Source organism: Equus caballus, chromosome 1 (genome assembly GCF_041296265.1).
Source record: "Equus caballus isolate H_3958 breed thoroughbred chromosome 1, TB-T2T, whole genome shotgun sequence".
In the NCBI taxonomy this organism is placed as follows: Eukaryota; Metazoa; Chordata; class Mammalia; order Perissodactyla; family Equidae; genus Equus; species Equus caballus.
The window spans coordinates 198,053,493-198,076,639 of record NC_091684.1 but is presented as its reverse complement, the minus strand read 5'-3'; the positions used below and the strand labels follow the sequence as shown (position 1 = coordinate 198,076,639).

Genomic DNA, 23,147 nt, shown 5'->3' with positions numbered 1-23,147 from the left:
AGAGAGGATAGTTTTTGAGCACAAGGCCCAAGGTAATGATCATAGCTTCCATTTTCCTCTTACCCTCCAGTAGTAACTCATCTGGTGGGGAGACCCAAACTTTACTCTCATAGAATCCAAGTCCTTAGCAATCTTATCTTTACTGGGTTGCTGCGGTTTCCCATTGTCCAGTAATACTGGACAGGTGAACACCAAGAGGTACCCTAGTGCATATCTGGGGTTCCAGACATAGTCCTTGTTCTCTTTGTGGAGCAACAACCAATTTCCCCTTGGTAATTAGGACCAGTCAGCCCAAGCAGCACAATGATCCCCCCTCTAACTGCTGGCTCACGGGTCTGAAGACCTTATATCAGCTAGGTGGTAGTTTCAGCTTCTTATTTAATGGAACTGTGATTGTGTTATCTGGGGAAAGTACCTGTCCCATGGGCACACTAGGGGGTTCAGATACACTGAGCCCAGTGTTTTAAAGACGAAATTGTAGAGAAAAAGTTACAGAAACAAAAAATTCTTCAAGTGAGTTATTAGGAATAATAGAAGAGCCACCCCTACCTCTACCCTTTGGTTCCTAGGCCCATGTATCCTGAATATGCAGTAGAAGACAACATGTATTGGCTACTGGGTTAAGTCTTGTATCATATCCTCACAGGGGTTATCTCTCAGCCAGTACCACAACTGATCCTTCAGCAGACTTTTCCTCCATTCTATCAAATTAGCTTCTTCTGAGTGATGGGTTTGAGGTAAGATCAGTTAATTCGATGGGCATGAGTCCATTGCCATACTTTCCTCATAGTAAAATGAGTTTCTTGCTCAAATTTAGTGTTGTTGATGATACAGAGTGATGAAATAAGGGATTCTGTAAGTCCATGATTTGTGTTACTAGTAGAAGCTTTCCAGGCAGGGCACGTAAACCTGTATCTGGAAATGTATCTATTCCCATAAGAACAGATCGTTGTTCCCTCCATAATGGAAGGGATCTAGTGTAATTAAGCTGCCACTAGGAGGTTGACTGGTCTGTCTAGGGAACAGAACCATACTGGGGTCTCTGTAATGGCCTCTGCTATAAGCAGGTTAAACACCCCATAGTGGCAGTAAGTATTATCCTTGGCAAGTGGAAGTCCACGCTGTTGAATCCATGTTTAGTCTCCATTCCTATTGCCACGTGGGCCTGCTGAACTTGCACTATGGTGAGTGGGTGAAGGCTGACTGACATCTATAGGACAGATCATCTTGTATACCTGAGTACAGTCACACAGTACTTTATGATGGGGGTATGTTCTGAGAAACGCATCATTGGGTGATTTTGTCATTGTGCAAACATCATTGAGTGTACTTACACAAACCTGGATGGTGTAGCCCACTACAAATATAGCCTATATGGTACTAATCTTATGGGACCACTGTCATATATGCTGTCCATCACTGACCAAAATGACATTATACAGCACATGACTGTATTGGGATGGATGCCCTCTTGTGGGCAAGTATGTAGTTCACAGATATTTTTACATTCTGGGCCAATTTTGGGAATCCATTTGTAATACCTCTCCCACTGACTTCCTTATCTCAGACCTTCTTCTTTCAAAGTTATTGGCCAACCTATTAGCCACTGTACATAAATCAGTATAGACTCATACCTCAGGCCATCTCTCCTTTCTAACAAAGAGAACAATCAGATGTTCTATTCAAAGTTGTGACCACTGGTAGAGTTTCTCTTCATCACTATTTTTCAAGACCACCTCATTATGGAGTGGAGCCATAATTCAGTGGCTGTATGCTTCCAGTTGGTGCAGTATATCATGCAGACCATTAATAAACCAGGTCCAAGCTTTTTGTTCCTCTGCTACATGACCATAAGCCCAAAGGTATGGTTCAAAACAAAGGAGGCAGGGGACAGCCCACTGGTGTAGTGGTTAAGTTCATGCACTCTGCTTTGGCGGTCCGGGGTTTGTGGGTTTGGATCCCATGCATGGACCTGCACACCACTCACCAAGCCATGCTATGACAGCATCCTACATAGAAAATAGAGGAAGATTGGCACAGATGTTAGCTCAGTGACAATCTTCCTCAAGAGGATTGGCAACGGATGTTAGCTCAGGGCCAATCTTCCTTATGGGAAAAAAAAAAAAGGTGGCAAAGAAGTAGAGGCAGGTACAATGGACGTTTATCCATGTAATTTACTTGTGTCTTCCAGATTAGTTCAGCCCACCCCAGTATATACCTTTCCATTTGACAGTGGAATTCTGCTGCTTTGTTCAATTTATGTTTCAGCAAATTAGGTAACATGCAGTTCCTAAAGAGCAGTTCATATCACATAGTTACTCATGGTCAGGTGTTTAGTCTCTGCCAAGGCCTGGTGGCAAGCCAAGAGCTGCCCTTCAAATGGAGAACAGTTGTCAACAGAGAAGGCATGTTCTTATTCCAAAACCCTAGGGCTCTGCACTGGGTTTCTCCTATTGGGCAGGCAAGAAACTCCATATAACATCCTCAATTACCACTGAGTCTGCTGAATACTAAAACCTAAGTATCAGTGCAGCTTGTGCCATAACCAGACCTTCTACAGGGCATTCTGTTTTTCCAAGTAACAAGAAAAACTGGTAATCATATAGGTTACATGGTAAATGGGTCAGAGAGCAGCAAATGCAGTATGGTGGCTCCAAAATCCAAACAGGCCAACCGAGCACTGTGCATCTTTCTTTGAGCAGGCCAATGCAAGGTGGAACTCCATAACTCCACTGGACTGCTAGAAATTTCACTCCTGTGCAGGTCTCTGAACTGAGTTTATTTCCAATCCTCTGATATAAGGGTCTTTAAAGCTGTCTAGGGTGGCTGCTACTTTCTGCTCATCAATCCAATTTGCACAACGTCATCAAGATAATAGACTAGGATGATGTTCTACTGGATATCAAGGAAACAAAGGTCCCTCTGGAATGATACCATATTAGAACAGAAATACTTAAACAGCCCTGAGGTAAGACAGTGACAGTGCTGTCCCCAGTCATGTAAAGGAAACTGCTTCTGATTACTTCTGTTGATGGGAATTGAAGAGAAAGCTGTATTCTAGGTTTCAAGTCAATAGCTACATTCTCGGTGCCAAGGGCTGTGTTGATTTGCTCTAGTAGAGATTCCACATGTCGAACTACAACAATGATTGACATCAACATCTGATTAAATTTTTAATAATCCATAGACATTCTCCAAAACTAATTTGGCTATTCCATGAGCCAAACAGTTGAGTTAAAAGAGAAAGACTTCTATCTTTCAGATCTTTAATGGTGGCGCTACTTTTCTGTAATTCCCTCACTGATAAAGTTTAATTTTGATTTTCTACTGGGGCACAAGGGAGGGGTTAACTGGGAAGGTCTCACTTGGCCCTTCCAATCATAATAGCCCTCACTTCATATGAACCTAATGTAGGAATTCTGCTACTTGATAAAGCTACTCCCACATATATTTTGGAACTAGAAAAATAACCCCACATGGGTGTTCAGACCCACTCTACTCACTGTGAAATGGACCTGACTTTCCATCTCTTATAGACCAAGACTACACCTGACTTTCTTAAGTCTCTACTCTGATCACTGGAATTTTGGTATTTTGAGACTGCAGGAATTAGTGTTCAGGGCCAATATCTATTAACCTCTAAAAGATGTGGGAATTTCCCCATTCCTCAGTTGACAGTCACCCTGGTAAAGGCCAAAAGTCCCTCTGGGAATTGCCTCAGGGAATATTCAGTTTATACCTGGCTGTACTGCAGGATCCTTCCTCAAAAGAACCTGGCTTCTCCCTCAATTAAGAGACTCCAGGTTTGTGAACTGGCTGTAGTCTAGGAATAGGATAATCTCCACTGAATCTCCCTTACAGTAACTTGAGTTAGCTTTCTGCTCATCAGACCTAGAATTTTTCTGCTTACGTATGTCAAGCAACACTTAAGTCGGCTGCTGGTTTCTTTCTTTCCTATAGACTTGGTGATCATAGGCCACCACCAAAAATCCTTGCAGTCAAACACCTGATTATCACTTCTTCCTGAGGGTTATCATGATAATTGTACTGAACATGTCTTTGACAGTTAAGAATCTCCCACCTGGCCTCTACCACGATGAATCCCAATATTCCCACTGAAATCATAGATCTTGATTTCATTGTGGCATTTCCATCATCATCTTCAAACAACTGAGGACAGCCACCAAAGAATTTTCCAGAGATATCTGTGGCCCTTTACTCAATGCCTTGAAAAAGGTAAATTTTGTGGGATCTCCTAGAGATGGTATGAATAGAACATGAGTGGGCAAGACGACACAGCAAGTCCAACATTCCCATTCCCTAAATCTTCAGATTCCTTCCTATACAGTATGCCACAGAATTTCCGGCATCTCATCATATGGACTACCAGCTGCAAGTAACCAATTTAGAAGAACTACCAGCTGTTCAAGTCAACAAATCAAATCTGAATCACAGATATTTGGTAAGATCCTGTAATTCCTTCAGTGCCTCAGTTCTCTTCTCCAAGAACAGGTCTTGTCCTCCTCCATCAAGGCTATGCTGAAATCTAACTCTTATCCAGAGTTCTCAGCCTCATTCACATTTGCCCAGATGCCCCATGTCATGTTACAGGGCCCAGTCCTTCTCCATCACAGCTCTTACCTTAGCATAGCAGATCTATGTCTCACATTTAATTGACATTGCAACTCTGTAACCTTTACTATTAGATCTTGAGTTGATCTTCAGCCATATCTGCCCTGCAGCTGCAAGAGAAATAGGTTTCTTCTAAGCTGTCAAAGAAGCTTTCCGATTTTCTACTCATGCCTTAAGTTTGGAATTCAAGGCTATTTGTCATTTTTCCCATATATTCTCGCAGAAGCAGTCAGAACAAATGACACTACAATTTTAGCAATCATCAGTGTCAAAGCAGTAAGTGCTCAAGATTGATCTTCCACTGCTGTGTCTTCCATCAGCACTCCATCTCATGCCACTGTTGGTGGTCAAAGACTAACTGTGATGCCACTCTATGCTATGGAATACCATTGTTTCATTTCCTGTGGAAAGTAGTTTATACAGATAATCATAGGATATGTGAGTGACACCATTCCAGAAAGTGAGGTTTTTTTCTTGAGGCTACTCTCAATTCCTATAACTATCAATCAGGGTTCTGGCAAGAAAGAGATCTCTAATGAAAGGACTATTTACAAAAGTGAGGACAGGGTTAAAGGAACCAACGAACGACAGTGAAGCACTCTGAGACTGGCAACAGTGGGAAGCTATTATCATCCTTGCCCTAAAGGGGCAAGGAAAAAGAGAGCTTATTAGAATCCTTCAAGAGCTGTCTAGCTGTAGGAGAGAGCCACAGCCAAGCACTGTGGCCTCCTCTGCACATTAGGGGTTCTCAGAACACTAGTCTATATGAGGCATAAGCAAACCTTAGGCACCCCTTCTGAACATTATCCTTATGTTGTGAGGAAATTGATAAGGAACAACAGAAGATTATTTGTAATTTGTAATTTTTTTGTGTTTGTGTGTGAGGAAGATTGGCCCTGAGCTAACATCTGTTGCCAATCTTCCTCTTTTTGCTAGAGGAACACTGGTGCTGAGCTAACATCTACGTCAATCTTCCTCTATTTTATGTGGGACTCTGCCATAGTATGGGTTGGTGAGCAGTGGTGGGTCCATGCCTGGGATCAGAACCTGCGAACCCGAGGCCACAGAAGCAGAGCATGTGAATTTAACCCATACGCCACTGGGCCAGCTCCCAGCCCCCCCACCCTTTTGTTTTTAAAGTATGCTTTTTGGTAAGGAAGACTGGCTCTGAGCTAACATCTGTTGCCGATCTTCCTCTTTTTTTTTTTCCCTCCCCAAAGCCCCGGTACATAGTTGCATATCCTAGTTGTAGGTCATTATAGTTCTTCTGTAATTTGTGTCTTTTCTCAGCTATTGAATTTGCATACAGGACCAATCTGTGAGCTGAATACAGGAACTCTGTTACCAATTCTTATATAAAGCTTAAACCTGCCCTGAGGATCAAGGTTAATAGAAATAGCATTTTAACGTATCAGATGGTCAATTCAAGCTGGATAAAAAGGGATGTACACAGCCTTTCTCAGCTCTTCTTTTTAAAACTCCCATCATAGTGACCTAATACTGATTCTGAATGACATACATGTTCAACTGACATCCAAAACAAAATAGAATTCTCTTACACTTTGAAAATACGGCTTTTACCTCAACAGACACCTTAATTAGTAACAGAAAGAATAGTTTAAGATGACCTATTTGAAAATCCAAATCATAATTGTGGCAGATATCTTCCATCATTTAATCGATGTGTAGTTAAACCTACAGAGCAGTAAACTCAATCACATAGGGTTACATTTTGCAACTAGTTTATGCTGGAAGATTCATCATGAGATTATATTGCTTAAAACTACTTTGCTTAATCTCTGTTCCATAGAGTAAAATTATTGTCCTCATGTTCTTTTCTGTCACACACAAGGGTTTTTATTAGCCATTCTGTTTTGGATAGTAAATTGTGACTCTCACAGATGCGGAAGTTAAAAAATCTTATGTCCCCATTTTTTTAATTCAGCCTTGGCTAAAGTTGAAACCAGAGGCCACAGACTCCAATTAGCATTTTACTAAAAAACTTTGAAAAAAGGGAAAAACACTACAAAGCATGGAGCAAACCATTACAGGTTGTTATGTAGATAAGAGTAAACCCTGAAAGATATTTTCATGTCAGATATTAGGAGGACATAAAGAATGTATGATAATTAGGTTGGAATGAAGAGCCTCTAAAGCCATATTTATTCTTATTCCATACCTTGTCAGTATAAAATTGGGTAGTTTGCAAGAAACTCTCCTTTGAGCTACAATTTTTTTTATTGTTATGTAACCTTCAACCTTGGAATTATGTGTTTGTTTAGGATGTAAAATTAAATTTATACACTGCATGTTTATTTTATGGAAATTGAATTTGAATTTCTTCACCAACCATGTAATACTTAACCCACCAGCTCTGACTTCACTGATCTTGTTCAAATTAACTCAATCAGTATTTTAAAATCCTTAAGGTTCTTTTGGATTTATTATAAAGCAAATGTTTTCCTCTTTACATCAATTGTGGTACAAGTAAAATAATGATTATAGCAGACGCATTTTTTAACCACAACGTAGAATCTCGATTTTTTCCATGCTATCCACCTCTGGGTTGATGGTCAAAGCATACGGATATGCCATTACTGGCAACATAAAATATCTGCACTCCAGGGTCTTGTTGAAGCCTATAACCTCAAATGTTTTATTGCCTAATTCATATCAAACATTGTGTTTAAGAGTACATGCTTGAAGGATTATGAGAAAGACATTTATCCTGTTTCACACTGGGAATTCAGAGTTTCCATTTTATGAAGGCTCACTGCAGTAAGTTTTTCTAAAGTCTTAGTATCAGGAAGAGATGTGCTTTTCTCTTGATCAGTTGGTTCACAATGATCTCAAAAACACATGAAACCCTCTGCTTTGGCCAATTTATTGCATTGTTCTGGTATCCTATTTTCCCTCTCTTTAACATCACACCCATTTATTCATTTACTTATTTTTATCATGTGTTATAGTATGTATTTCTGTATGCTGCCTCAAATTCTCTGTGGAATTAGGTAAAAATAAGTAAGAATAAACATATTTCAGACTAGAGAAAGGATTAATGCTTATACGGTCAAAGGGAAAAAAAAGAATCTATGACGTTAAATGAGTACTAGGATACCAATAGAACATTTGACAAGATTTTGAGTCCTTGAAGCCAAAAGTATGTGACCACCGAAACAAGTGCCAAGAAGCTCTGAAAGAAGGAACTGTTCTTCAACAATTTTTCAATGCAGCAAACACATAGGCTTTGTCCATAGAGCATGTAAGTCTAAGATTACTTATGTTCCCTAAATAAGTGCCTTTTGTGCGTGGAGTACAAGAAAATACATATATTCCCTGTCCTGTTAAGGTATGAATTTAATTTCTGCCTCATACCGTTCATTACAATGATCAACCACAAGGAGTAGATCGCCCAAGAACACAACTGAACTGGACGTGCAGAGCCACAAGCCAACATCTGCCACTTGCTCTTTTGTGATTTTTCAGTCACTAATGCTTTGGCTGAGCCCTATCGGCTTTTCTGTTCAAAACCTCTCCTGGGCTCTAGAAATAACGCTGCCAGTACACAGAAGTCTGGCAACGTTATTTCTACCTTTAGTACACGACTGGAACCGAAAGTGCACAACAGCTTGTGAACCGCCCCCCCCCCCGCCAGCAACTTCCCTGAACGCTGTTCCACACTCTGCGCTGTGTGAGGCGTTTTCAAACCTCTCTTTGATAACCCTCTTCGGAATGCTGTAAAATGCTGTAAACACTTTCTCGGGCGTCAGGTGTAAATCCTTATCTTCTTCCAGCTGCAGATAAGGATGTCGAGCTATTGCCCAACACGACGTTTGTCCCAGATCTCAGGCCGACGATGGCCGACGGGAACCGGGCTGCGTCCCTGACGCTGTTTCGGTCTCTGAGGAGATCTTGATGCCATTATCGGGCGAGACGTCCCAGGAGTTCTGGCCACATCGATGTGCGGGGACACTAGGTGGCGGGCAGGTTGTGCCGGGGCCACGGGAGTGGCCGGCCGGCCGGGAGGCACCGTCGGGGCGCCTCCTCACGGGCGCCGGGGGCGGGTCCGCGGAACCCGGAGCAGCCAGTCCCCTGGCCCCGTGTCCCCTCGCCCCGAGTTACCTGACGGCGCCGGGGCGTCAGGTCCCCTCGCCCCGTGTCCCCTCACCCCGAGTTTCTTGAAGGCGCCGGGGGCGTCCGGTCCCCTCGCCCCGTGTCCCCTCACCCGGAGTCTCCTGACGGCGCCGGGGCGTCCCGTCCCCTCGCCCCCTCACCCCGAGTTACCTGACGGCACCGAGGGCGTCCGGCCCCCTCGCCCGTGTCCCCTCACCCCGAGTCTCCTGCCGGTCCCCGCGGGCGGCGGCGGCTGCCGTGTCGCGGCCCGGCCTCGGGGCGGCAGTCTGGGCCCGCGGACAGCACACCCTGGGCCCGGGCGGCCGCCGCGCCGACCCACGCGGCCGGAGCGTGTGTGGCGGTGACGCAGGCGGGGACGTGCGGCGGCGCGGCGCGGGGCGGGGCGGCGGCCGGGCGAGGCGGGGCGGGCGGCGCCGGCGGAGCGGCGCCCCTCAGGTATCGGCGGGCAGGCGGGCGGGGACCCTCGGCCGCCTCCGTCGCAGCCTGTGCTCGTCCTCGCGCCGGCGGAGGCTCCATGTTGGGAGGCGGCGCCGCCTGGCCTCGCTAGCGGGCTCGGTCGGTCGGGCCGCGGCGGGCCCGGGAGCCGCCGGCGGGCCGCGCGAAGATGGAGGCCCCGGCGCGGCCTGGCGCCGACATCCTGAGGCGGAACCCGCAGCAGGACTACGAGCTGGTGCAGCGGGTCGGCAGCGGCACCTACGGCGACGTGTACAAGGTAGGCGGCCCGGGCGGCCTCCTGCGCGCCGCGCTGACCCGGACCCGCAGGCCCGGCGCCGGGCCCGGAGCTGCGCGGGGCGGTGTGGCCCCGGCGTCGTGGGAGCCGGACGCTCCGATGTTTGCATTAAAAAAAACTTTTTGAAATGGACGAGCTTGGTTTAAAAGCCGTGTTTTAGCCGTAAGCGGTCTGATGCCGGGTCCAGACGACGCGTGCACGAGCCTTGTGCTGGGTGCAAAGATGCTTTCCCGGCGAGAGTTTCGCCGTTGTCTCTGGTGGAAGGTCTGTTTTTTGACGTGGGCAGCTCCTTCCTCTGGGATTCACAACATCCCATGACCGAGCCTGGCGACGAGCGTCTGTTTCCTCACTTGGGCTCTTTTGCATTATTGGAGACAAATGATGAGGGCGCGTTACTCTTCATTTGGGATTAAAAAAAAAAAAAAAACTCATAGCGAGGCAAGCCCAGTTCCCTAAATCCACTGAGTTCTGGAAGGATCACGGGGGAAGGGATTGTCTCATTGCCTTGTGCTCTTCTCTGTTCCAAAACGGAGTGTTAATGCGACTCCTGCGTGGGGTAAGGGACGTTTCCGTTGATTTTGCACCAGCTTTGTTCATTGGGTTTCCTCGTGATGTCCATCCCATTATTCCAGACAGCGCCCCGCGCGTGGCTGAGGTGGCCGTGTGTCGTGTGGGTGGCTGACCGGTGGCCTCCTCTGGGGTGGTTCGTCGCTTTGCACAGGTGGTAGGTAACATGGAAGGAACACACCCCTTCTTCCTGCTTTCTGCCTTTGCTGCATATCCGTCCTTTGGATGGTGGCAGTCGCAGGTGGCGTCCTGCCGGCCCGGCGCCGTGTGGCCTGCGACTTTCCGTCCCCTAGACGGGCGTCGGAGCCGGCTGGAGGCGCTGTGGTGGGTGCCGGCTGTTGCCCTGAGAACACCTGGGAATGCCGAGCGGGTAGGCGTAACGCAGTCCTCTTCTTCGTTGTGTGGAATTGGAGATAGTGGACGCCTAATTGTTCATCCGTGAATTAGCCATTTTGTGGAATGCTCGTTCAGAAGTCGAAATGCCTATTTGCCTTCTCAGTCCTGCGTTTTAGTCGTCTCCGCCTTATGATTCACTGTGTTAGGCCAGTTCAGTTCAGTTAAGGTTAATAATACCACAGTCTAAATTCCGGTTCTTGTGTGATTTCTCTCCTCCCTACTACAAGAAAGTGTTTAAAGTGTTTCCCTCACAAAAGCCACGAGACCTCCACTTTTTTCTTTATACGTAACAACTAAAGCAACTCCCTGGAGCAGTATTTTATTCTTGCCCGAGAAAGCAAAGGGTTGTATTAAAGGGGCAGCTGACGCTTGCCTTTCCCCCCGTGCCTGTGTGCCCTGTGTCTCTCTCCCACAGCTCCTAAACACCGGGCCAAAGACTCAGCACCTGTTCTGCAGCCCGCCTCGCAGTCCCCTGCCCGCACGCTCCGCATGCATGCTCAGTCCGCACTAGGCCAGCCTCTGATTCCTAAACGTCCTCAAAAACTGGTTCCTTGTCTTTTGTTTTCCTTTGTTCTGATTGCCTGGGATCACCTCCCACCCCCCCATTTCCACCTGTTGCTGTCCTACCTGTCCATGAAAGCCTTATGCAGATGCCCCTCCAGCCCCTCCCTGCTCTCCCACCCTCATCTGCTGCTCTCCCCTCCTTCCACTGGCCTGCTTGCTCTTCCTTCAGCATAACAAGCATCTTCCCATTCTGGGCCTGGGTTCTTGCTTTCCCCTCTGCCACAGAGCTTGCTCCCTTCCCTCCTTCCTTTTACACCCTCTCCGTCTTTTTTCCTACTTTATTATTTTTTTTTGCACTTATCACCATCTACCAGAATGTTTTACTTATTTTTTTCTTGTTTATCTGTCTTCGTCCACTAACATACTCCATGAGGGCAGAAGTTTTATCTGTTTTGGTCACTGCTCTGTCTCTAACAGCCCCTAAAATTATGCCTGGCACGGAGTGAGTGCTTTCCAAAAACTTGATGAATGAATGAATGAATATGAGAAATTATGTCACCTTGTTCCGTGGGCATATGCTTTTGACGTCACAACACTAAGTTAGCATTTAATACTTTATATATTCCTATAATGCCTATTATGATATCCTGCATATGTATTTTTATTATAAATTTCAATTTCTTAAGTTCTCTAGGAAAACTATTTTATTGCATATCCATTTTCAGTACTCTGAATCCTACAGAATTTTGTCAGTTTGTATTTACTCCTTCATATGCCTAAAAACATATAACATTCAGACTAGTACTGAAGTGTTTAAGCTCAGAGCAATTAGAGTCATTTTGCGATTTATCGTTGTGTTTTTGATGAGCTGAAAATCCTAGGAAGTTTTAGAAGTATTTTGAATTAGTGATTTGAACTAGTAAAATAATTACAGTGAAGAATAATGAAGGTAAATTAGTCACTGTTATTATCAGATATTATCCCAACTTTTTTTTTTTTACACTTGAGGTATCTTATGAAGCAGGAACTTTAAAAGGACTACAGCTTTGAGATTCTTTGTGAATTATTTTTATATTCTTCAAAACCACAAATTCCCCTCTGAAGCTCCCGTCTTTCCTGAGAATCCCCAAGAAGGGATAGCTAGGTCTTAAACTGACTGTTCCCAGATTGAAGGAAGAGGAGTATAAAGATTCTTTTAAATAAATGGAATAAATCATTGAGGGCAAGAACAGCAAATGGTGGAGGGGAAAGAAACATAGAAGAGAAAAGAATGCCATGGAGGATGGATGAAGGATTTAATTTCAACTGAGCAAATTTTATTTGTAATTACTGTTAATTTTTAAATCTTCTGACAGGAAGAGGAAGTCTGAAGATTTATTGTCTCTCCTACCTTCTATCCACAGAGTTCTAGACAATTGTAGTATCGTGATACAGTCCACAAGCACAGTGCAAAACATTTGGGTGGTCTTTATCCAGATACTTGTATCAAAATTGTTCCCAATCCAGATTCCAGAGAAGTTCTAGGAATCTTTTTTACCTTTTGTGGGATACAAATTTAGAGTGGGCAATCTCCTGTAATTTTTTCCAACCTATATTGCATTTTCTGATTGATTATAAAAGTATAACATGTTTAGCTCCAGGAGGACAGGAACAGATGTCTCTTGCTCATCACTGTACAATAGCAGGCAGGTAGATGCTCAATAAATATTTGTTGAATGACATTAGTTGCAGAAAATTATCCAGAGATAAACACTGTTAATAATTAATTATGGTTTACTTCAGGCTTTTTTCCTAAATATTTTTAAACCAGTATGTTTCTGAAAATGACTTTTGTAAAATTCGAATCATGGTGTATCTCTTTTTTCAACTTGATTCGAATGACCACCATTTTCCCTGGTCATTAAATATTCTTCAAAAATAACATTTTTTGAAGGATCTGTTGAACAAACCCTCATTTAATTAATCATTCTAAGTCTCATATTTGTTATTTCTAATTTTTAAAATTTTTTGCAATTATAAATAATGTTATAATTTGTGTAGAAATCTTTGTCATGTAGTCTTATCACTTCTCTGGGTTCCTCTAGATGCTGGATGAACTGGGTCCACTGTAGTGAATCCCTCTGTAATATGTGCACTCCCTTTCTTTCCAAGCCAGAAGTCACAATTCTGGAATGGGTTTAGGCACTTTGAAGCATATCCGAGGATCCTATTGTGTAGAGACAAAACTCGATATGTCACAACACTTACATAAGCATTCATTTATTCGAGAAATATTTATTGAGTGTCAACTGTATGTTAGGGTAGAGTGATGCAAATACAAGAAAGAGAAAGTACACTGTCTACAAGGAACATATAATTTAGTCAGGAAAACAGACATGTGAGCAGTCATAATTTGGTAAGTGCATAGTAGAAGTGAAGTGGAAGAAATGCCCAACTCTGTCTCCATTGGGATTCGCAGGGTGGTGGAGGAGAGATAACTGTGATGTGAAACAGGAAAGATTAACAGAGTAGGAGCATTAACTGGATTTTAAAAGAAAGCAGGATGACTTCCAGGTGGAGAAGACGGGAAATATTCCAGGTGAGAATAGTGTGTGCAGACACTGGCGGCTTGAGAAACCATGATGAGTTTTGAGGGATCTGTATCTGCCTTCCAAGTTTGGTGTGACCAAACCTGGCAGAGGTGTCATAGCTGAAGAACACAGGCTATTTTCTGGCAGAAAAGGACCAGATAATGGACCTTGTATGTCATGTCGAAGAATTTGGACTTCTTCCTGTAAAATGAAGAAGCACTTTAGGAGGGAATCTGTTATGATCTAGAAGATGGATTGGACACATTGCCACAAATATAGAGCCCAATTCCTGAATCATCCAGATGAGAGTTTATGCAAGCCTAAATTTACGCACTGGTCCTGGAGATGAAAGGAAGGGATGGATGTGAGTCATGTGTAGAAGATGACCAAAATTACCTGGTGATCAATGGGGGAAAACAGATAATCAGTGGCATTTAGAATTTCTGGCTTGAGTGACTACATTGGTGCCATCAATAGAATTAGGAAATACCAAATTTGTGGGGTCTGGATCTTATGTTTGATTTGGGACATATGGCATTGCATAGGTAGATACATCTAATAGATGGTGGGAAGTGTGCTTTGGCCTTGAGAGAGCTGGACTGGGGATACAGGTTTGGGAGTCGTCATCACTTTATGGGGTGGTACCTGTGAAGTATAGGTGAGGTTACCCAGGAAAGTTTGTAGGAGAGTCGAGGAGAGGCTGTAGTCTTCCAGTAGGAGCAGAAGAAAATAGTATATGGAAGATGTCTGAGAAGAAACAAAAGAGGTATGAGGGAGTTCTTTTCATAGAAATCAAAAGTTTCAAGAGCTCATCTCTGTCACCTCCTGTATCCATTCTTGTTCCCTTCCTCTCTGACTGCAATAAGGAAAATGCATTGATCTTCCAAAAAATATAAATCTGAGGTTTGTGTTATTCCGCCTTTATTCCCCTTGTCTGTAGAATAAAGTCTTAGAATAATATGCCTTTAAAGGCCTTGCCACTCTTGACACACTAGCCCTACTGAACTTCTTTCAGTTCTTTATATGCACTCTACTCTCTGTCCTTCAAGTTTTTGCAGGTACTATTTCCTTTTCCTAGAACATTCTTCCTCTTCTTCTTTCATCTGTCTATTACTGTTTGGGTTTCTTTGTAAACATCACATTTTCAGGGATGCCTTTTCTGTCCCTTCGATAAGGTCATATCTATCTGCTGTATAATTTCTTACCATAATACTCATTTCTCACTCATCGTCATTTCTGTCAGTCTTCCTGCTCTATTCAAACTGCATAAGAACAGGGACCTTGTGTTTGCCACTGAATCGGCTAGCCTAGCGTAGTGCCTGGCATATGGTGTGTGCTCAATAAATATGTTTTGAAGGTGTGAGCAACATAATAGTCATGTAGGTAAGGAGTCGGAAGAGTTCATTCAGAGCAAGAGAGTCGAGTGTGAATGGTAGGTAAGGAAGTGGAGGGAATGTAGAGCACATCTCGAAGCATCTTAGCTGTGAAGGGAAAAAAATGAGACGCACAAATGTTTCTTCCACTGTTTCTGTTTTTCTTCTTCCATTGAGACTGATTGATTACAGTTTTCAGTTATTCTTCTTTAAGCTTGTCTTAGCACCCAAGTGACCAGGAGTGTTGCTGAGTTTAGAGAAGGAATTCCACAGAGGGGGCATCAAGACAAAGAATTTGGGAGGAACTGAGAATTTACAAAGGAGATTAAAGACAAAAATTTAGGATGGGATTGTTAGAGACCAAGGTAAGTGATAAATTTAAAGCTTCGTCCCTCCCATCCTCTCATTCTCCCTGCCTCCCTCCCTGTCTCCCTCCTGGAAGTAGAGCCTCCATTGACTTCCAGCCCCAGTTGTGTCCTTCTGAGTGTGGTTAGGATGAAGCACATTGATGAATGGGGAGCTGAGATTAAGCAATGGGACGACAGGCTGGAAAGGAGTATTTAACGTTCAACCAGTATATAGAGGGCTTTTATGTTCCAGACAGTGTTCTGGGACCTTGGGATATATCAGTGAACAAAGTAGAGAAAGATTCTTGCCTCATGGGACTTACATTCTAGTTGGAGGAGGGAGACAATTAACAATAAACATAATTAATAAGTTGTATGATATGTTAGAAGGTGAATGAAGATATAGAAAGAAGAAAAAGTTGAACAGGTTAAGGGGGTATCAGGATTGCCAGGGTGCGGTAGGAGAGGCAGGTTGGGGAATTATAGGAGGGTGGTCAGGGTAGGCCTCATTAAAGTTAGATTTGAGCAAAGACTTGAGGCAAGTGAGGGAGTTCACCAAGTGGATATCTGGGTAATCAGAGGAAGCCTTAAATATCTGTCTTACTGAATCACTGGAACCTAACTCTGTAGCTAGATTGTAAGGTTAGGATCAGGAATTAGAACTAAGATACAGTCTTAGTTTATCATATCATTGTCTGGTGCAGGAGCACAGGTTGTTGTGATTTTAATTAAATTAAGCTCAGCAGTTGGGTGTAGGTTACCCACTTTTTTAAAAGCATGATTTTATAAACAAAGGATATGTAGCTGCTTCTACACTGTCCCCACTGTTTCTCCAGTGTTCTCCAGTCTTTAAATGCTAATAAAATAAATTTTGTTGACATACCTAATGGCCCCAAATCTGAAGGTGATAGAGGGTGGATGTATATATGCTGCTTGTTATCTTTCTGACATTTGGTATCTAAACACTACCCACTTTCTCTTTTTCTTTGATACTAACATAGTTTAACTGTGTGAATATTACCATCCTTTCCATGTCCTGGGAGTCTGACATGAGAGACTAGTGGATGAGAGAGAGTGACTAACTTAGAAAAATATTTGGTTAACAGCAGAAAATAAGAAGGACTGTGCTTCCAAAATCTTGTTTGAAATTACATTTTTATTAAGCTAGTGGATATCTTATTAAAAGTTATATAGGGGCGGCTGAGTGGTTAAGTTCACGTGCTCTGCTTCAGTGGCCTGGGGTTCACAGGTTCAGATCTTGGGTGCGGACCTATACACCATTCATTCAAGCCGTGGTGTGGTGGCATTCCAGATAGAACCAGAATGACTTAGGACTAGGACCTACAACTATGTACTGGGGCTTTGGGGAGAAAAAAAGCAAGACGAAGAGTGACAACAAATGTTAGCTCAGGGCCAATCTTCCTCACCAAAAATCAAAAGTTATTTAATTAGATGTTATGTTAAATATTGGGTAAGGATACTGTGAAAATAAAACGTTTTATTAGGATGAAGTGTTACTGTTATGAATGGTTAGTATTTTATAAATCATCTGGTTAAACTCTTACTTAGTATTTATTTTTCTTACTGTGCAGAAGTAACACATATTTATTTTGTGACTGCCTGAAAAAGGAACACAGTTCTGGTGGCAGATGTGAAGCTCTGGACCGTGGCTGGAGGCAAATTATTTAAAGATTTTTTTCTACTTTCCTAGAAATGTTGTGAAAAATATAAAAGAAGTCTTTAAAATATTTTCAAGTTGGTGAAGATAGGCATAGAGCAGGGCCATCACTAGCACAGCTACATAAATTCTAGTTCCAAAGTTGACTTGTGGATACAGCCTCTGAATTAGGCTTGTGATACATCTAGTATTCTAGTTGTTTTTATTTACATAAGTTCAGCATTTTCACTTTAGCCATCATTTCCAGTGTTTTTGACGAAGACAAATGGGAAAGAATGCGGATTGACGTAGATTTCTCATTCTACTTTTGCTTTCAAAATTTATAAAAGTTTCACTTCTAAACTTTAAATTGTGGTTTCAGACCAAATACACAGGAAGAGAAACGTGAAGCTTATTAACAAATGGTGCTTGTGTTTTCAGGCCTTTGTTGTCAATTTGAGAACTTAGCCCAAGATCAGACAAATTGGACCCAGCTCTTTTACTTGGCTGCATTGGACAATTTGGAGTATTCATACATGTTTGGGTATTGTTAGAAGACTATTGCTTTCCATTTGTGTCAAGTACTGTTTAAGTTAGAGAGGATAGATAGCTCTCTGAAAAGGGCAAGATGAATTTAGGTCTAATGTGTAGCTCTATTTCTGTTAAATGTCATAATCTCCCGCTGAGATTTTGAGAAGATGATGTGGGAAGCCAGGCTGATAGCCTGGTCTATCCTTGGAGCTGGCCCATGAGTCATACTGGCCCTCACCTTCCAACATTTTTATAAAAATGAAATTGAGTTAAAATGACTAAGAGTGACTAATGTTTGTTTAGCTCTTTCATAACCCCCAGTTTAGTATTTTTTTCTCACAATAATCCTGTGAGGTAGAGATGACAGATGTATTATCAGCACTGGTTTACCCAAGAAGAAACTTAATATTTGCCCTAGAGCTTGCTGTTAGTAGATGGCACTATGAGGACTTGAATGTACATCTTCTGACTGTAATCTCTGTTCTCCCCACTGTACCAGAACTGCTTCTTTCAATCCACTGCTGTGCACAGGGCCTTTACCACATTGCCTAGCACATAATAAGCTCTATACAAATTATGGTCAGATGGTGAAATGAGAATTAGCAGGCTTGCGCCTCTGCTGAGAGGTGGGGATTTTTGGGCTGATGTGAATGTGCACATAAGCCTCAGGTCTCAGCACTAGTTTTCGGAGGCACTTTTCCCTGGTGACCCCAAGTCATTACTCACATTGTCCAGATTGGAGTCCAGGCTCCATTTGCCTCTACTATGGAGATGGCTTAGCGCATAGCCACCCTACCATGTAAATAACTAAAACAAGAAACCACCCTTTTCTTGGTTGTTGGACATCTTTCCTGCTGTGCCTTCTCTTGCCCTCTTTTTGTTGGAACTTTAGACTTATGGTTATTGTTCCTTAGATTAATGGAGTCCCATAGACTACATTCTGTAATGCTATTATAAATTAAAATAAACAAAATGCTGATTATTTCAGGCAGATGGAATAGCCTGCCTCCTGCTGCATTAGTAGTTCCTCTCTGTGTCTCTGTCTAGTTTCCGGTAAACAGGGCTGCCTGAGAAGAATGTGACCTTCAGCTTTGCCCTGGGGACCAGTGTGCTACTTCTCGCACACATGCACCCTTTCTTAGGTGCCTGAGGCCTTCCTGCCCCTCTGTCTTAACCCTGCCTCTTACTGATATTGGGACGATCCAATGTGAGTATGCCTAATGTATTTTAATAGAGATAACTTTTGATAAATTACTAACAACTTTTGCATTGTAAGCTTATTAGCTCCTAATTGTAATAGACAGTGGAGATGCTTGGGTCCCTTACCAGTTTTTTCCCAGGACTAATTTCATACCGTTTTTTCTGCAGTAGTGTAGATCCTTGGATAGGACTCACCTTCCGGTTTTGCCTCTGTCTGCCTTGCCTCAGATAGGTAGCCTTCTTTCCTACCTTTTATTTTTAAAATACATTTTAAGTAGTATGTGTTCATTTTAGAAAACTATGATATAGGAATAAATGAATGTATATATAGTATATATATTTGATATAGTACTTTTTTCATTTAACAGTATATCGGAAACAGCTTTTTATGTCAGTAAATATACACGTTTAATATTTGTGTATTATTTCCTTGCATTGCTTACAATTTTTAATCCATTATTGTTGAACAAGTGGATTGTCTCCCTATTATAAACAATGCTATGATCAGTATCCTTGGATAAATTCACACATCCTTAATTACTTCTTTCCGTAAATTTCTAGAATTAAATTTTCTATTTTAAGGTTTTAGTGAATTTTGACCAATTATTCTCCTAAAAAGTTGCACCCACAAACAGTGATTGAGAGTTCACATCTTCCCTATTTTAATCTTAACTCAAGCCCTTTCTTCCCTTTCCTTCACCATCAAGACCTCCAGATAATTAGTTCAATGTAAGTAATCTTCTGAAACTCTCCTTTTCGTAAAATCAATCTGTATTAGGAAAGGGCTAGGAAAACTCATTTTAGAGACAAGTATCCTAAAAGACTAAAGCTTTAGTGTCTCCTGAAATATAAGTTATGTGGACAGATTTGGGGTTACCCTAACGGGAAGGCCTCAGGCGCTGAATATTTCTGCCAGTAGTGAGGAGACCCTGCAATACAGCCTTCTTCCATAGCTGAGGGAGCCCTGTCTGTTTACCTGTGCAAATGCGTGTGCAAGACAGCTTGGCAATAACTGCTCCACAAAAAGTAAGGAGTTTGGGAGCTGGCAGCGACCGCTCACACAGTGCATATATCTCCTGCCCTATCCTTGACAAGTGGTCGCTTAACTTATATAAATAATAAAGACATAATACATTTAGCAGCAGTCAGTTCCTTTTTGAGTGCTATGGAAAACTTTCCTGTATTGATTTAAAATCTGTCCCATTAAAACTCAAAACAGGGCAATTCTTTGCTGTCACGTCACCGATACTGCTCTCATACCTGAAGTACCTGATACATAAGAGATGCTCAATGAATGAATGTTAAAATAAGGAATGACTAATCTTTATTTTAAATTTCATGTGGAGGATATGCTATAAGTGGCTCCTCCTCTTATTATAACCGTTCACATAAACTTGATGATCTTATTGGAAGTAGTCTCCTTGAAATTTATAAAACAACTTTGTATTATATTATATTAGTAGTGTTTATAACCTCCCTTTTTCCCAAAAAGATTTGTAATAGAAATAAAAAGAAGCATTTTACTTTGCTCTTGTCAGAGGATAAAGTATTACATTCTGTTTTGACTGTAACACTGTCAATGTTTATTTTTTAATTTTAAAATATCATAACTTTATAGAAATTTGCAAAGAGAAAAGTCACATCTAATGTCATGAATCTAATATTTTAACTACTGCCATTTTGTTGGACGTGGAACTTTGAGCACATAATCAAAGTAAATAGTAACCAGAATAGTGAGAAGGGTCTGGAATCTTTATGTGGCATGTTCAAGAAATTAGCTTTTTTCATCCATAGATAGAAGGGAGCGTTTATATTTTTATGTGAGCAAGGTTTAAATTAGAACTTAGGCCCCCTGACTGTGTAGGGACTGAATAAAATGATGAATTTAGATGTTTGCAATTCGTCATAGTAGGAGGAATAGACTATATCAGTCTTATCTCACAGACCAAAACTGGAACCCCTGAGGAGAAATTATAGGAAAGTAGATTTTACTTATAAAAAAGGCTTTATACAGCTAAAGTTATCCTAAAAATGAATGTATCAGCTCGACCAAATGACCTCCATAGACTAAGTAGAAGAGAGTTGCTTTTTAGAAAGGAGATTGAATTAAATGATTTCTAAAAATTCCTCCAAATTGGGATTCTAATAGAACAGTATCTGTGGAGTAGTTTTAGCTTTAGTTTCGTCTATTTTCACAATCTCATAAATGTGGGTGATTTTTTAGGATTCTGTTCTTGACTCTCTTTTCTGCTAAGTCTACATACTCTTCCTAAGATATCTCATTTGCCTGTTGTATTCAGTCATGTTGATGATGCCCAAATCTGTCTCCAGTCAGCTTAGCTTTTGAGCTTTAGGAGGTGTCTGTTAAGTGGCTTACAGGTTATCACCAGTTAGTTTTCCATAGGAACCTAAAATTTAAATACATATATCCAATCTGAGCCCCTCATCTATGCACCTTCACTGCCCTTGTTCCTGCCCCCGTAAAATGTGTTCATCTTCCTGTGTTTGTCATCTTGTGAATGGGACCACACTGTCTACTCAGCTATGCAATCCAGAAACTAGGAGTTATCCTCAACTTGCTGTTTCTTTGCATTTCACATTAAATACTTTACCAATTCCTAATGGACACAAGGTTGAAGTAGAGCATAGCAAAGGAGGTAGAGGGAAGTGAATGGATTTGGTTTCTATTTCTAAGCCATCAGAATTTGTTGATGTATCAGATGTGAAGAATATGAAGGAAACAAATGAAGAATGACCTTGCGTTTTGGACTTAAGTAACTGGGTGGATGCAGTAAATTTTATTTAGATTGGGAAGATGTGGGGATGAATGGGGTTGTGGAGCAGGGATAACAGAGTGTTCTGTGTTAGACACACTAAGGTAGAGATGCCTGTCAGGTTTCCATAGATTTAGGAGTCTGGAGCTGAGGGAGGAGAGATTTGTCCTGGACAGGATTGTTAAAGCCATGGGACTACACAGGAGAATGTTGGACAAAGAAAAGGTGAAATTCCATCATTAGATAGGTAAGAGAGGAGGGAGTAGCAAACAGGCTGAGGTGTTATTGAAGGTTTGAAGAGAGAGGAGTAAAATTGTCCTTACAAAGAGTGGAAAATCAAACCTTGTGGAGAAGTTATAGTTTTAGATTTTTTATCCTTTGAAAATAAGGCCAGTTAGCATGATTTTGTAATTTTTTTCTAGTAACATATAGCTATTCAATACCGGTATGGAATTAGTGGATAATTGGGTTTAATCAGATTAGGATTTTGCCAGTCTAGTATGATGGAGGGAAAGAGGGGAAAGTTAAGGATGTCTTCAGGAGAGTGATTATAAATGGAATGATGGACCGTGGAACCCTAACAGTTAAAGGAAGGTTAGAGGAATTGAGAGAGGTAATTGGTAGTCATAGGGGAATGCATTGGTTGACAAGGTGGAAGAATTGCTGAAATGGTTGGACTGGAGAAAGTGAACTGAAAGGATAGGAGGTCATGATCAGGAAGCACAGTGTTTGAAATCAAGATTCAGATAGGAGGTCAAGGAATGAAAAGTCAGAGAGGAGATCTGGATGTTGAAGTCTCTAAGAATGGTGGCAAGAGAAGGGTGGAGAGAAAGACTGAGCCAGGGGCCGCAGAGTCTTAAATGAACCAAGAAGGGTGACCAAGACATTGGTAGATGGTAGCTACAGGAGGATAGTGAGTGATACAGTCTGTCCTGAGCTTCAAAGGACTCTTCTCTCTCACCTTCCCCTCTTTACATTGTTATGTTCCCTTAATGCAAGGTAATTTTACTTCTTTGAAATACCCATGTTTTCTCCTATTTTTACACTTTTTCCTGGAATTCTGCCATTTTCCTCCCCCCTGGCCGCCCCAGGAAAGTCATCAGGTCTCAGCTTAGATTTATTTTTTCCTGGGAGCTTTCTCTAGCCAGCTTTGACAGGCTCAGAACCCTCCTGTGTTGTCTTTTATCGCCTTTGAGAGCATTTCTCACACTATATTGTATTTACTATTCACTTCTCTGTCTCCCAACTGATGGAAACTCTCTGAAGACAGGAACTGTTTTGTTTCCTTACATCCCCAGTATCAACAACAGTGCCTGGCATGTAAGTAAGTGTTCACTAACATTTGTTGATGAATGGACCAGTTGACAACAGTGTTCCATAAGGAATCAGGTATAGAGGGTTTACAGCCTGTGACATAATTGACTGCTCACTTCTTTTGTGATGAACCAGCTGCTTTGGATTCTTCAAACCTTGTAGATGCTGTGCTGCCAGTTTTGTGTTGTAGTTCATATTCTTAAATCTGGGATGTGTAATTCTGACTCTGAGGAGTAGTCACTGGCCACTGGAGATAGCTTGTTAAATATTGAGACATCTGGATTTTCTGTTGTTATGTTAAAGAATATTTTTGGAGGAAGGGGACATATTTAAAACCGATGCCCTCAAATGGCTTCATGGAAAAGTTTTGTGACCCTAAAAATATGCTGGAAAGAAGTTAACTGGGGATAGGAAGGGG

The 23,147-nt window shown here is 42.1% G+C and overlaps 2 protein-coding genes across 9 annotated transcripts in view; one reads left to right on the top strand and one right to left on the bottom strand.

The window, feature by feature from the left end:
• ATL1 (atlastin GTPase 1) overlaps positions 1–9,100 on the bottom strand; it is an 84,457-nt gene extending 75,357 nt beyond the window's left edge. For 2 of the 8 annotated variants that reach the window (XM_070242602.1, XM_070242573.1), the window contains exon 1: positions 8,917–9,005. The gene's annotated coding sequence lies outside the window, so the exon portion shown is untranslated. Of the gene's footprint in view, positions 1–4,641; positions 4,743–8,916 lie in introns of all 8 variants that reach the window. The other 6 variants (XM_070242566.1, XM_070242582.1, XM_023624919.2 and 3 more) reach the window with 6 other exon arrangements.
• A 46-nt stretch (positions 9,101–9,146) lies between these two features.
• Positions 9,147–23,147, top strand: part of MAP4K5 (mitogen-activated protein kinase kinase kinase kinase 5) — a 104,110-nt gene continuing 90,109 nt past the window's right edge. Inside the window, exon 1 of the mRNA XM_023624899.2 lies at positions 9,147–9,478. Coding sequence (XP_023480667.1) covers positions 9,371–9,478 — 108 coding nt within the window. The 5' untranslated portion in view covers positions 9,147–9,370. The remainder of the gene's footprint in view (positions 9,479–23,147) is intronic.